General features: G+C 39.3%; 1 protein-coding gene across 1 annotated transcript in view; it reads left to right on the top strand.

Annotated features, from left to right (window-relative positions):
* RXFP1 (relaxin family peptide receptor 1) overlaps positions 1–15,853 on the top strand; it is a 93,220-nt gene that overhangs the window by 16,619 nt on the left and 60,748 nt on the right. The window contains exon 2 of the mRNA XM_072974902.1: positions 9,257–9,394. Coding sequence (XP_072831003.1) covers positions 9,257–9,394 — 138 coding nt within the window. The remainder of the gene's footprint in view (positions 1–9,256; positions 9,395–15,853) is intronic.

Consider the following 15,853-nt stretch of genomic DNA (forward strand, 5'->3'; position numbering starts at 1 on the left):
AACGTGAAGTGCCATCTCCATGTTAGGTGAGGCTTTCAAAATCAAGGAATGGACTTGGGTTAATTGTGCATTAAGGCTGGGATATTCAAATACATTCAAATTTCACAGATAAAATAAATTAAATTAAATTTTAAGAAAAGAAGGAAAGTGTGTCCTTTTTCAGTCCCACACGCATAGCTCAGTTGTTCCCTCTTTACACAGAAGTCATGTCGTGTCTGGGCATCTGCATTTTCAGTCGTAGCAGATTCAAGTAATAAATTAGAAATGGTGATCGCAGCACTGACATGACAGAGGCAGACAAATTAATGACAGTTGAATGACAGCTGGTAGAGAACTGTGGAGGGAAAACCATAAATAGTTGACAGAACTCTTAAAGCCAAGGAGTCTGTGGTCAAAGTTATAGGACACCATTGCCTCAAAGGCCCTAAGGCATCACTGTCCTGCCCAGCATGTTACTGAGTCCAAGCTCAGTCTGCTCACCGCAGGGCAGGTCAATAAATCAAGAGACAAGGTGTTGGGACAAGGAACAGTGACTTTATTTGGAAAGCCAGCAGACCCAGAAGATGGTGGACTCGTGTCCCAAAGAACTATCTTGCCTGGATTTGGATGCTAGTTTCTTTCATAGATCAAAGAGGAGGAGGTGAGGAGGTAAAGTGAAAAAGGTGGTAAGTTGTTGCAAACATTTCCTTGTTCCAGCCAGACTCCAGAGGAGATGTGTCATTTCTTCCTTCCTGCAGTCATTCTTGGGTCAGCCTGGTCAGGATGCTTCCTGTGCGCTCAACAAAGATATTTTAGCTTAATGCTCATTACCTGGGAGGCAGGGTTCCCAGCAATGGACCATTATGTATAACTTAAGCTTTTAGGCACATCCCTTTAGTGATGAACTTGTAGCAAAAGCAATAGATACACAGGTTCAGGTAAAAGAAACACCCAATATGGTGTCAGATTTGTTCTTCCCTGTTGCAAACATGGTAACAAAGATTCACAAAGGAAAGTTACTCTTGTGTTCATAAGAGCTCTAAACGTTTAGTGGTAAACACTCCAAAACTGAATCAGAACACCAGTATACAATTTCTGACAAGTTTTGCTCTTTAGAGGGGAGTTGAGAAATGAGGAGGCACCTAGCAGGGGGAATGAAATGTGTTCTCTTTTGTCTTGTTTTTAAGAAGGGAGACACAAGAGCCTGTTTCAGGCTACTGGGCACGATCTAAGAAAGAGGTAAAACCTTATGCTGCTGAGATAGGAGGGAGAATCACTGGCTCTGTCCTGAGCAGGTGAGAGGGATGGAGGTGAGCTCAGGAGAGGGACTGGAGCAGAGGGCTCGGAGGAGGCGGAGTGCACAAGGGTGGTCCGTAGGGCGCCGTGGGGCTCCTGGGATGGCCTCAGGGGGGTGGAGGGTTGAGGAGAGAAGGAATGAAGTGCTCATCTAGGAGATGGGAGAGCATATGGAAGAGGGAAACGCTGCTGAGTGGCATTAAGTGCCCCCACCCCCACTCCCATTTTACTGGAAGGAGGCAGCAGTGTGCATTGCGCATTTTGGGGCTGTAAACAGTTCTGTCCTTGGGTCAGTTCTGGGTGAGGTCTGCAGTCAGCGTGGCATGAAATTCAGACAAGGAGACTCCCAGCATTCCCAAGAGTTCCCATCATTCTTGGGAAACGAAGTGTCTGATTTATATGTTCCAGCACAAGCTATGAGAAAGAACATTAACCAAAGATTTAAAATGAGAAGCTGGACGAAGGAACCATCATGAAGAGATATTGAGCATTTGGATTTTGTCAGGACAGTGGATTTTTTTGGACTATTTTTTTCTAGCTTTATTGAGGTATAGACAATTGAACTTTTTCAAGGATTTTTGTGTATCTCAGAGTATGCACGTCTCAAAATATCAAATTTGAAGTCTAAAATGTGCTTCTTTTAAACATCTGTTGATGTTATTCAGAGATTGATGGAACTAGTTCAAACAGCCTGAAAATATTTTGGGGTTGATTCCTTTAATTTTGGCAGAACATACTTAAATTATCTATCCAGTTTTTTCACAACCTGGAGAGATTGTCTTAGTAAGCCAGTCTGTTGTTTGATAGTCCTTGTAGCTAAGAAATTATTCCTTACAGCAAACTTGACTATCACCTCTGGCGTCGGAGGATCACCCATTCCCCAAGTTTACTGGCTGAAATCCTTCCCCAAGTTATCAGCCAAAACAACAGTGTCACAACCTCTGAAGAGCTACAGCAGCTGCCCTGGTGCCCCTGCCGGGTAATGTGCATCCACTTCCCCGAACTCATGAATTCAACTAGAAAATCTCCACCGGAAGACAAACAGCCACAGAAGGAATGAATTGCCTGTCCTGAGAGTGAGCACGTGTTTAAGCTGCTGACACGGGGGTTTCCCATTGGTGCTTCCCCAGTGACTCGCCCCTGCTTTCTCAGCGTGGGCCCTGTTGACATTTTAGGATGGATAAGTCTTTGTCTGGGGAGCTGTCCTGTGCATCGTGGGATATTCAAGCAGCATCACTGGAATCGATCTATTAAGAAGCCAGTAGCTCCCCTCAAGTCATGATAATAAAACATATCTGCACTTTGACAAATATCCCCTAGGCTACAAAATCACCCCTGATTGAGAACCACTGGCCTGTCACTAAAGGTCTGAAGAAAACCAGCAAATTAGAAATCAGTGTTTTTTCATCTGTAGCCAAGAAACCAAATTTTCATGCATTTGAATTAGCTGTAAATTGCTCCAGATCATTTTTTATTATTAAGGGAATACTCACTTTGAAAAAAAAAATTCAAATTTTCCTAAGGATATAAACTGAAGAGAAAAATCTCCCCTTTATCCTGCCATTATTAGTCCCACTTCCCAAAGACAACCACTGGTAACAGTTTCTAGTTAATATATCAGAATTTTATAAACACAGTATTATATATTCCTTTATTTTCCACAAATAAGATCAAACTATATAGGCTATTGTTCAACATACTTTCTGTAGCTTAATGGTATGCATTGAATATCTTATTATATTAGCAGATATATATCTACCTCACTTTCCAAACTGTTGAACTGAATATCTATATAAGAGTGTATAGTTCTATAATTACACCATATATTTATTTAAAAACCCTCAATTATTACTGGTATTTTTATTTGTTTTGTTTTTGGATATCTGAAATAGTTATTGATAGCATTTAAGATAGAAATTATAAAATAAATGGGTTAAATATAGGGAAATTTTGCCATTGTGGGTTTTTTTGTTGGGTTTTTTTGTTTGTTTCTTGTATGGTTTTTCTTTTTTTTTTATTGACATATAGTTGATTACAGTGTTATGTTAGTTTCTGGTGCACAGCATAGTGATTCAGTTATAATATATACATATTCTTTTTCATTATAGGCTATTATAAGGTATTGAATATAGTTCCCTGTGCTGCCCAGCAGGATCTTGTTGTTTATCTGTTTTATATATAGCAGTGTGTATCTGCTAATCCCAAACTCTTAATCTACCCATTCCCCTTTGGTAACCATAATTCCATTTTCTATGTCTGTGAGTCTGTTTCTGTTCTGTAAATAGGTTCGTTTGTGTCATTTTTTTTTTAGGTTCCACATGTAAGTGATATCATATGGTATTTGTCTTTCTCTGTCTGCCTTAGTTCACTTAGTATGATCATCTCTAGATCCATCCATGTTGCTGCAAATGGCATTATTTCATTCTTTTTTTATGGCTGAGTAGTATTCTATAATACACACACACACACACACACACACACACACACAAGATACATGTATATGTATCTTTAACCAGTCATCTGTCAATGAACATTTAGGTTGCTTCCATGTTTGGCTACTATAAATAGTGCTGTTGTGAACATTGAGGTGCATGTATCTTTTCAAATTAGATTTTTCTCTGGATATATTCCCTTGTTTTTTTATTTTTAATTTTACTTCCTAACAAAGTATCTTAGCAAACCTCCTCTATATTTTTGATACCATGGGTAGTTACCCAAGAAAATAGGAATATTGCACATTTTCCATTGATTATAAAAGGGATCTCAAAGGCTGGATATAAGTCGTAGAATCCAGTGGAACTCTTCTCTTAGTGCTTGCCTAAGTCTTAGCTATTCAGAAACACTAGAAACAATGAAACGTACCGAGTACACTCACCTCCTTGATTTTGAACGTAAGTATACAGAGCTGCCTTTAATGCAGTGACTGCACTGATTCCACAGTAACCATGGTAACATTTTCCACATTAACATTTAATGTTGTTACAGAATGAGGGTTATAATTTCACCGAGTTGGTGTTTTCCACAGAAAATGATTTCCCTAGATGCAATAGTAAGTGCTTGTGTGTTTCAGGCAAGGTCTATTAAAAAGCCAAAGCTAAGTTTTATTCCATTGATGATAAATCACTAGGAATGTAGCTTCCAGAAATGTTTATTGAAACCCTTAAGATTTTAGTTCTGATGGAGGGATTCAACACTTGGGCATAACTCAGGTCAAATCATGACCCCTCCCCCCAACCAAATGATGACAGACAGCCACAGCGTAGTCACCTTACTATATGGAAACCAGAGCAGTTTCCTCAAAACCACATTGTAAAAATGCTTCATGCTTTTTAGTTTTGGCCCTTGAATTACATGGGGACCCAATTAAGTTGAAGAGAAAGCTAGGGCACTGCACAAAGTCTGCACCATTTTTTCCTTCTGGTGTATGACAGCTCCCACAGCCCCACAAAGTGCATTCAAGGCACGTACACATATTTAGTCATACGGGAATGACAATAATTTGTTCTCTGGCAGAAAAAAAGAAAGGCACTGATTTTCCCTCAGTACTGTGTCTCACTTGGCAATCAGCATATGTGACTGTTCCCTGTTTTTCCATCCACTTGATCTCAAAGGATTTCCAGGAGAAGGAAGCGATTGAAGTGCTTCATCAAAAATGTTTCTGTTGTTGCAGTTAAAATTATTAAGCATTTTTCCCCAATTGCTTCAATTTTTCATTAATATTTATTTGAATTTTTATGCACTGGAGTAATTTTTCAGTTAGGGTGCTTTAAAAAAATCATTTACAAAATTTCTTATATTATGAGTGACTTTTGTATGAGATGAGAGTATTCAAAGTAAACAACTGTAGTCATAAAAAATTAGTTCCAAGTATCTCTCAAAGCAAGATGCACTTATACCAATATTACGTATGAACTTACACCATGCTGACAGAGCCAGTGCCACCACGCTGTCACCATCATCGACTGTCCCCTGCATTTCTAGAGCTCTGCCAAGTGTTGTAATTCAGTTCTGAGCCTACTGCTACCCAGTCTCTGCTGAAATTATTAATTTCCTGGTCCCACTGCCCGACAAATTCCCAGTGCATCTGTGTATCCAGATACATTTAACACTTCATTTATTGTGGTCAGAAAGCCTTCAAAAACTTATTTAGAAATACATCGACCAACATTTGCACTAAATCCCATTTTCTTAAACTTTTCTATCTCACTGATGCAATCTTCATCTGAAAAGAGCTTGCTATGGCATTTAGGACTAAATAAACTTAATTTTAAAATAAGTAAAAAAAGGGGGATTCAAATGAAGAATTCATTGTCTTTCTTCTGCTCTCTCCTTCCTATGTGCTTCAAAGCTTGGTGCGTGTGAGTTTGCAAATCCACCCACATCTGAGAGGAACATAAACAGAGAGAGGAAAAGTGCTTTTTTCCCCCTGTTTAGGCCTGACATCCAGAAATCATTAATCATTGAGTCTTCTTTATTTAGAGCCAAATGACACATCTAAACAGAGATTTTCAGAGATGGCCAGCAGGCACATGAAAAGATGTTCAACATCACTAATCATCAGAGAAATGCAAATCAAAACCATAATGAGGTATCAACTCGTATCTGTCAGAATGGCTGACATCAAAAAGAATACAAATAACAAATGCTGGTGATGATGTGGAGAAAAGGGAACCCTCCTACACTGTTGGTGGGAATGTAATTTGATGCAGCTATTGTGCAAAACAGTATGGAGGTTCCTCAAAAAACTAAAAATAGAACTACCCTATGATCCATAAATTCCTCTCCTAGGTATATATCTGAAGAAAATGAAAACACTAATTGGAAAAGATACATGCACCCCAACGTTCATAGCAGCACTATTTACAATAGCCAAGACATGGAGGCAACCTAAGTGTCCCCCACCAGATGACTGGATAAAGAAGAGGTGGTACATATATATAATGGAATACTACTCAGCCATAAAATATAATGAAATATTGCCATTTGCAGCAATGTGGATGGACCTAGAGGATAGTATGCCTGGTGAAAAAAGTCAGACAGAGAAAGACAAATACTGTGTGTTATCACTTACATGTGGAATTTAAAAAGTGAAATGAACAAATAAAACAAAACAAAAAGGAACTCACAGATACAGAGAACAAACTAGTGGTTTTCAGTGAGGAGACAGAAGGAGTGAGGGATGAGATGGGGTAGGGGGTTAAGAGGTACAAAGTACTATGTATAAAATAAATAAGCTACAAGAATGTATTGTATAGCATAAAGAATACAGTCAATAGTTTATGATAACTTTAAATGGAGTATAATCCATAAATATTTTGAACCACCATGTTGTACATCTGAAATTAATATATTATAAATTAATTATATTTTTTTCAAAAGATAATCTTTTGCAAGATATATGTTTACCTCTTTGAGAAATATATCAGAATCTCCAGAAATGCATTTATAAAATATATTTGATCATCAAAACCAGGGAAAGATTTTTAAAGTTTGAGAAACCTTGAATTTATATGAATTCTATAATAGGCAACTGCTTGTCATACATAGAATAATGAGTTTGGTGGACAGAAAAGCCAAGGCATGTAACTGAAGAAGGAAGCTAAGTGATCGATGGCTTTCAAACTTCTCAACACATTTATAAAATGTATTTATTATAACCAATCAATAAAAATAATGAGGCCAAGCTGATGAACACAGTAATTTTGAACTAGTGTTTATAAGCATAGTATTACAGCTGTAGCAATATTAGCTTCAACAGAACTTAGGCAAACATTTCTGTATACATATTGGAGTTATAAATGGTCCTAGTTTAAAAAAAAAACACTCCCATTGCATAACCTAAATCTGCTTATGATGAAATAAACCAAAATTCGGGAGCATTCACAGTAATTCACCTGCAATTTTCGAAAGTGTCAAGGACATGAAAGATGAGGAAAGACTGAGGAATGATTTCAGTTCAAAGGAAACTAAAGAACTGTGACAACAAAATGCAAGGAGTGATTGTAAACTGAATCCTTTACTATGAAGGATGTTCTGGGGGTGATATGTGAAACTTGAATGGGTTCTGAGCTTTAAAAGGCAACAAGATATCAATGTTACTTTTCTGATCTTGATGGTTCTAGTATGGGGAATGTCCATCTTGTAGGAGAATGTTCTTTTTAACAGGAAATACATGCCAAAGTTTTTAGGGGTATCTGGTCAGGAACTTAATCTCAAATGGTTCAAGAACGGTGGAAAAATGTTCTTTATACTATATTTGCAACTTTAAGTTTGAGATCATCTCGAAATAAAAAAAAAAACTTATTTGAAAGATATCACTTACTATTTAAGATTTCAAAAATATTTCTTGAATCATAATGTTATGAAAATATAGGACTTAATTGCATGATACAATCATTAACGAACTATATCTGCTTCTAAATAGAAATTTTAAAGACAGTACATAAAAGCAAAATATTCCTAAGAGTAAGTTACTCAGAGAAGAATTTTCAGAACAGCAGCATGAAAACACAGGCAGGTATGTCTAGTTAAAATATCTTCAAACAGGCACTGTGGCTGAAGGCTGACAATTCACCAAAGAATTTTTCTGAAACCCTTTTTAACCCTTTTTAAAGTTTGCTTTTAAAATAATCAATAAAAATAAAAAAGTCAGTCTCAACACAGATCAGTTTATTTAGATACACACTTCAGGTCTCTGAAATGTGTGATGTTCTACTAATGACATCCTGGGGCATACAAATCCTTTGTTTCGACTTTGCTTTAATCAATGTTTTGAGAAAAGATTGATAATTTTTAAGTAATTTCACAAGTGAGAACACTATTTACAAGAAGCTTCTTAGTATATAGATTTGACTATTTCCTTCATCAAATTATGTGCTCTGAAACAAGCACAGTAAAAACCTGACCTAGGTGAATTGCTGCCTTATGAGAAATGTCACTTCCCTGTATTAGAATGTCCCACTGTATCTTACAAAGGAAATAGCCACTTTTATTCTTCTTATGTTTTGATGATAGACCACAAATACGTTTTTACACAATAAGCATTATTGACTGTTCAAACTATTCTGTTTTTATTTCTTTAAAATTGACGATTATTTTTGAAAGTCCCAAAGATTTATAAACTTGGTAAGGATACTAAGCAATAGAATTATCTTGGATTCTACCCTCTATCTTTGAAATTATATAAATCTCAGGTTTTAAAATGGCATAGTTAATTTATATCCATCTGCACAAAAACCTGTACATAGATGTTACTGGGAGCTTTATTCAAAACTGCCAAAATTTGGACACAATCAAGATGTCCTTAGGTGAATGTATAGATAAACTCTAGTACATTCAGACAATGGAATATTATTCAGCAGTGAAAAGAAGTGAGTTACTAAGCCATGAAAAGACATGGAGGAACCTTAATGCTTGTCACTAAGAGAAAGAAGACAGTGTGAAAAGGACAGGAACTCTGTTTCATTCAGCGCTCTGTGCACAAAGTCTGGCACAGAACCTCACCCTGAGGAGCCATCCCACCTGTGAGTGAGCAGGGTGCCTTCCTGGCATCCTTCCTCTTCCTCCTCCTCCAGAACCAGATGAGCCTTGATTCTGCGCCAACAGTCAGGATGCAAAAAAGTCCTGAGGTTTTAAATGACTGGCTAAAAGATTTTTGGAGAAGAGGGGAATTGAGCTCAACTGTAAAGTATGGGCAGGAATTTCATAGGAGACGGATGGCGGGGACAGTCCTGGCGGGAAACCTGACAAGAGGCAGAGGAAAGAGACTCCTGGCATCTTCTAGGGACATCTTCCGGGGACACGGAAAAGAACACCCACTGGGGTGGCGGGTCTTGGAGAGTCGGGGGCGTCGGGCGAGGGAGCAGCTGGGGCTGCGGCAGGGAGGGCGGCACCCGCAGGGATGGGCGGACCGGGGTTGCAGAGGCGGGGGAAGCAGTCTCAGCAGTGCCTTGTGTGACCCTCTCCCCTTCCCTCGTCACAGTCGCTCCCACGAGTGGGCAGGATGCCCCGTGCGCCCTGGGCTACTTCCCCTGCGGGAACACCACCAAGTGCTTGCCTCAGCTTCTGCACTGCAACGGCGTGGACGACTGCGGGAACCGGGCGGACGAGGACAACTGCGGTGAGCGCGACGCCGGGGTCACCGCAGGCCCGGGGGGCAGGGGTACCGGGGCAAGGGGACCAGGCTAACGTCACAGCAGGACCAGGGGCAGAAGGACGGGGGTTGAGTCATGGCAGGACCAGGGGCGGGAAGATTAAGGTTAAGTCCCTGAGACAGCTCAGAACAAAGGGAAATGTAAAAGAGAAAATGAAGTTGAAATACGAAACGTAGGGCACTTGAAGAAATCTTACATTTATTTCATTATCCATTCTTATTTTAAAAAGATGTGGTATATACACACACACACACACTGGAATATTACTCAGCCATAAAAAGAATGAAATAATGCCATTTGCAGTAATGTGGGTGGACCTTGAGTATTATACTTAGTGAACAGGCAAAGAAAAACAAATACCATATGATATCACATATGTGGAATCTAAACAAATGATACAAATGAACTTATTTACAAAACAAAAACAGACTCACAGACATAGAAAACAAACTCATAGTTACCAAAGGGGAAAAGGTAGGGAGGAACAAATTAGGGGTTTGGGATTAGCAGATACCCACTACCATATATAAAATAAACAAACCGCGTCCTACTTTATAGCACAGGAAACTATATTTAGTACCTTGTAATAACCTATAATGGAAAAAATCTGTAAGAGAATACATATGTATAACCAAATCACTATGTTGTACCCCAGAAACTAACACAACACTGTAAACCAATTATACTCAGATAAAAATTTTACATATATATATATATATATATATATATATATATATATATATATATACACATCTCCATTCTTTTGTGTATTAGTATCACAGGCAATATTTCAGGGAAGGGGTGGCTTTGGGACAGAGTCATGTTTTCAACCCGCAGAATGGTTTAAAGCAGAATGCGGGCTCCCGGGCCAGGCTGCCTGGTTTGAAGCTGGCACAAGAGACTTGGGAAGACATAACATAAAGAATTAGAAGTGCACTGGCGAGCAGCAGGTGCCGCTCAGGTGTCAGCCGCTCTGCTTTCCTGCCTCCTGCTCACTACAGCCATGAAGGAGAGATGAGACCTCTTAACAAGGACAAGAAACAGGAAGCCCAGCTGACCTGTCATTTAACCAACAGCCCTATTCATGACCTTATTAAGCCAACAAGCGGGGCGTCTGGCCAATGAAAATATCTGGGAAAACTTGGCTTTCAGTGGGGATTTTGTTCAAATTTCTGAAGCCTCAAAAGACCCACATGTATAAAAGAACTTGAATTGGCTGGATCTGACTCACTGGGGAAAAAAAAAATGGGCTTTGGCTAATAAATGTAAAATAAGGAGATTTCGTACTCATGGGGAAATAAAGTACTATTTTTGGAGGACACAGACGAACAACAGTTCTAAGGGCTGCATAAATAGCTGATGCCCTGGAGACACCTCGCTGTCATCACTCCCTCAAGCGTCACAGACTTTTTAAGACACTGCCTTGAAGGAATTACACTGCTCGGCCTGGAGCACGGACTCTGGGGGTGGCGGTAACTCAGGAGTAAGCTACACTGGCCCTTGATTTGGGTGGCCATGTATGTGTGTTTTCTTCTTTATAAAAAAAGAAAGATATATATATATATATATATTATTTGAATATATTATGAATACTACACAGTTGTTTTTTTTTAAAAACTAAGATGCAAGTGTCCTACCCACTGCCAACCACCTACCCCCCCAAGCTGCCAGCACTTTTGGAGAGAGACATGTGCTCCCCACCAACTGCAATGGTGGCAGGAAACAGGAAGTGGGAAGTGGAACCCGGGAGGACAGCACACTCAGCCCCAGAAGTAGTTTCTTGGGGAAGAAGGTTTGGGAAGTCTTGCCTTCCTGCTAAGTTTAAAGAGACCAAGTAACAAGAGGAACCCTCCAGAATGTCCTAATCCTTCCAGCTGTCCCAGTTTCTTGGGATCCACTAAGCAGCAAATTCCGATGGAGGCCACACATGTTAGAGTTTCGCCATCAGGCTCCAGAGACCAGGGCATCAGTTTTGGGGAGTTTTCCGTGAGATGGAGATAATTAAGAGTGCCTGTATCCCTGAGCTGGTCAGAGGACTCGCTGAGATGTTGTGTCTAAGATGCTGAGCTGAGCACCCGACAGATAATCGCCCTCTCTGTAAATGCAGGCTGGTGTGTCAGTCACCTGCGGCTGGGTTCCAGGTTCAGTGGCTTAGCTCGGATTCCGGGGGTTGGCCACCAGGGCTGGGCTCAGCTGAGATCGGCTGCACAGTCTGCTGGCCTCTGCTGGGCTTTCTCAGTGTCTCGGCGGTGATCTGAGGGTCAGCTTTGGCATCCTGCCTGGGGCACTGGTACTGCCACCACATCCCTCCCAAAGCAAGTCACCAGGCCAGCCCTGTCCCAGCAGGGGAAACACCCCCTTCTTCTGCTGAGAGGACCTCCATGTCAACTGCAAGGAGCTCAGGCAGAGGGAGTCCAGACTGCAGCCACCCTTGCTAATTCTGCCACAGTTGGTGCTATATTTGCTCTTCCCACAAACACTAACTCCCAGACACTCAGGCTTCCCAGCCGCATGACCTTAGGAAATTCTGTCTGTTAAGCAATTTAAATATTTCCAGGAGCAACCATGATTCATCTGTCCACTTATTGTCTTGAAACAGCAGCTGATAATTGAAGAAATATTTTTCTACAGTCTTGATTTTGTACTGTTGTGTGTATGTAGGGGTGTGTGTCTGTGTGCGTGTGTGTATGTGTGTCCTCTTGGTTCTGGGGTAGTTATTCAGGAGGTGGGTAAGCTTTCCCACATCTCCTAAACGGTTTATTTGGGGGGAGATCAATTATGTAGATTTCTATATTTGGCTGTTAAGCACATTCATTACTCTGCATCCTGGTGGATTTTAATAGAAAGAATGTAACTCTAGGGAAAACGTCAGGGTCTATTGCTTTATACTTAGAATTGAATTCTGATGACAGGCATGGGCATCATGCCTGTGGAAACAGTCCCTAATGGGAACAAAAATCAGGGTGGAGGAGAATCGCTCCATAATTGTTTCTTACTTCCCACCTCTTTGCCTTCCTCTTCCTCCAGGGTGTCCCCTCTCTGCAGGTCTCAGGCCGGCCCCTCCCTGCCTCTCCGTCTCGTTTCCACCTGCCTCCCACTTCTGTTCCTCCTCTCCAACCATTCCCAGTCCCTTCTCTTAATCTCTCTCAATTCCGCCCTCTGTATCATGCTTATCTAGTCTTCTGTCCTTTCCTCTTTCAAACCAAGCTCACCACGATATTTATAAGTGAGATCTTAGTTACTATTTAGCTCACTTCATTAAGGTGGTAGGCTAGTTGTTACAAAGATTTTAACACCTTTACTTCCAAAGGAAAAAAAAATCCAAGAAGTTGCTTTTCAATCTTACGTAGCTGTTAAAAGATTCCCACCGTCCCTCCCCACACTTGGGCTCAGCAGCCCAGGAAGGTGGTCTTTACCTTAGGGTCAGGGGCCTCTTTGAGAATCAAGGAACTCTTCAGGGGGCTCTGTAAACCCCTTGAAAACTAGAAAATGTTGTGTATTTGTGTAGATGTGCCTTTTCAATGAGAAAAGTGTCCGTATCTTATCAGCTTTGCAAAAGGTTTAGAGCGTTTAAAAGGCAAAAAGCTTCCTTATTCCTGTCATTGGCTAAAACAGAAATCTAAAAATGAAAACAAACAAACACTATTTCATCCTGAGTTGGAATCAGTTTCTCCCAATTAGCACTCCAAATTCATTCATGTAAAATCAGTATGTTGTGAGTAGTTTAAAAAAATAATTGCACGAATAATAACTTTTCTTTACCTTCTTTGATTTCTTTTTAAAATAGAAACAAAGTTGTAGGAAGATTCAACCAGGCATCAGAAGGTTCAGGCTCAGATCCTCGAAGTGCCTCTTTCTGTCTGTTGTGACCTGAGTGAATCATTTCTTAGGGTTAAATCCCATTCCTTACTGGTGAAATTGGAATAATACATTCATTATGAGGATTAAATAAATTACTTGCACAGAAATGCTTGTCATTTACCAGGCATGCAATAAACCTGTGCAGATCAGATTATTGACTACATACTTGGAAGTTACTCTGGAATTCACAGCTTCCAGTTCTATGCCAGGGACTGTTTATATTTTATTGGACTCCAAACCAGGGAAGTCCTAGTTTGTAGGTATTAAGGGAAGTATGAAGCAAGCGGAGACAAGGTAGTGTAAGCAATCTGTCCCCAAGGTCCTATTTATATGTCATCTTCAGGGTCTCTGACATGAGCAGGGAATGGTGTGGACCACTAACTTTAATGAAAAATAAATATTTAGAGCATAGATTGAATAACAATTTCTAGCTACAGGTGTATATAAATACCTTAAATGTGGGCAAATAAACGACACTTTGTTTAATTAACTAATACTAATTATTAAAAATACACATGGTATTTGAAAAGCAATTAATGTTTAAAATTTTATTAGACAAAAAAGAGTATGATCATTTAAAAATTTTCTTATTTGCCATTGTCAACATTTAAAAAAGTCCCATGTCCAATTTTGGAAATATGAGGAAAATCATAACCCACTCTTATGAAGACATATCTTTGTGACAAATATTATGTAAACTGTCTCTGGTCTTCATATGCTGGAATCACATAACTCTCCTGAAATTCACTAGACTAGCAGATCTCCAAATATAGTTCAGGACCAAACCCGTCAGCGGCCAGGAAGTTGTCAGAAATGCAGGTTCTCAGGCCCCATCCCAGCCCTTTTGAATCAGAAATGCAGCCAATGGCTCCACGGTGTTTCTGTGAGCTCCTTGTGTCATTCAGATGGACACAAACTAAAAGTTAAGGAGAAGATTCCAAAGGCAGCCAGAGAAAAATAGTTAATTACAAGGGACCCTCCCATAAGGATCTCAGCTGATTTCTCTACAGAAATATTACAGGCCAGAAGGGAGCGGCAAGATACATTCAAAGTCCTGGAACCTAGGATACTTCACCCAGCAAGATTATTATTTAGAATAGAAGGAGATATAAAAAGAGAGATAAAGAATTTCTCAGACAAGCAAAAACTGAAAGAGTTCAGCAATACCAAACCTATCCTAAAAGAAATATTGAAAGATCTTCTCTAAATAGAAAAGAAGCAAGAATCTATAGGAAAGAGAATATCACAATTGGAAAGTAAATCACTTAAATAAGCCAGCACACAGATTTTTAAAAACCAAAAAAATGTGAAAACAATGATAAGTATGATGTACAGCAAAAAGATAAATATGAAGATATAAGAGAGGACATCAAAATGTGGGGAATATAGAATATATTTGAGCCTATATGACTACCAGTCTAAAGCAAGTAGGAATAGTAGTGGGTTCACATACTTGGAAAACAGGGTAACCACAAATCAAAAACATACAATAGGTTCACAAAAAACAAAAAGAGAGAACACAAGCGTAATACAAAAGAAAACTATCAAACCACAAAAGGAAAAACAAAAAGGAAAAGAAAGGAACAAAGGAGAAATACAAAATCAAACAGAAAACAAGGTTTAAAATGGCAATCCAAACATATATATCAATAATTACCATAAACATCAATGGATTAATGCTCTAATCAAAGACACAGAGTGGCAGATTGGATAATAAAAACAAGAGCCTTCAATATGCTTCATACAAGAGACCTTCTTTAGAGTGAAGGACACATATAGATTGAAAGTGAGAGGATGGAAAAAGATATTTCACGAAAATGGAAATGGAAAGAAACCGGGTGTAGCAATACTCATATCAGACAAAGTAGACTTTAAAACAAAATTCGTAAAGCAAGGCAAAGAAGGACGTAAGAGCAGACAGTGAACAACTATATGACAACAAACTGGACAACCCAGAAGAAATGGACAAGTTTTCCAGAAACATGCAGCCTACCAAACTGAATCAAAAAGAAATAGATAATTTGAACACAGTGATCAATAGAAGTGAAATAGAATCTGTAATTTAAAAAAATTCCCTGCAAATAAAAGTCCAGGACCAGATGGCTTCACTAGGGAATTCTACCAAACATGCAAAGAACAGCTTACGCTGATTCTTCTCAAACTCCTGCAAAAGACTGAAGAGGAGGGAACACTCCCAAACTCATTCTATGAAGCCACTACCACCCTGATGCCAAAGCCAGACAAAGACACCACCAAAAAAGAAAGTTACAGACCAGTATCTTTGATGAATATAGATGCAAAATTCTCAACAATATATTAGCAAACTGAGGGGTGGAGGGTGGGAAGGGATAGACTGGGATTTCAAAATTGTAGAACAGATAAACAAGATTACACTGTATAGCACAGGGAAATATACACAAAATGTTATGATAACTCACAGAGAAAAAAATGTGACAATGAGTGAGTATATGTCCATGAATGACTGAAAAATTGTGCTGAACACTGGAATTTGACACAACATTGTAAAATGATTATAAATCAATAAAAAATGTTAAAAAAAAATA

Source organism: Vicugna pacos, chromosome 2, assembly GCF_048564905.1.
Source record: "Vicugna pacos chromosome 2, VicPac4, whole genome shotgun sequence".
Classification (NCBI taxonomy): domain Eukaryota; kingdom Metazoa; phylum Chordata; class Mammalia; order Artiodactyla; family Camelidae; genus Vicugna; species Vicugna pacos.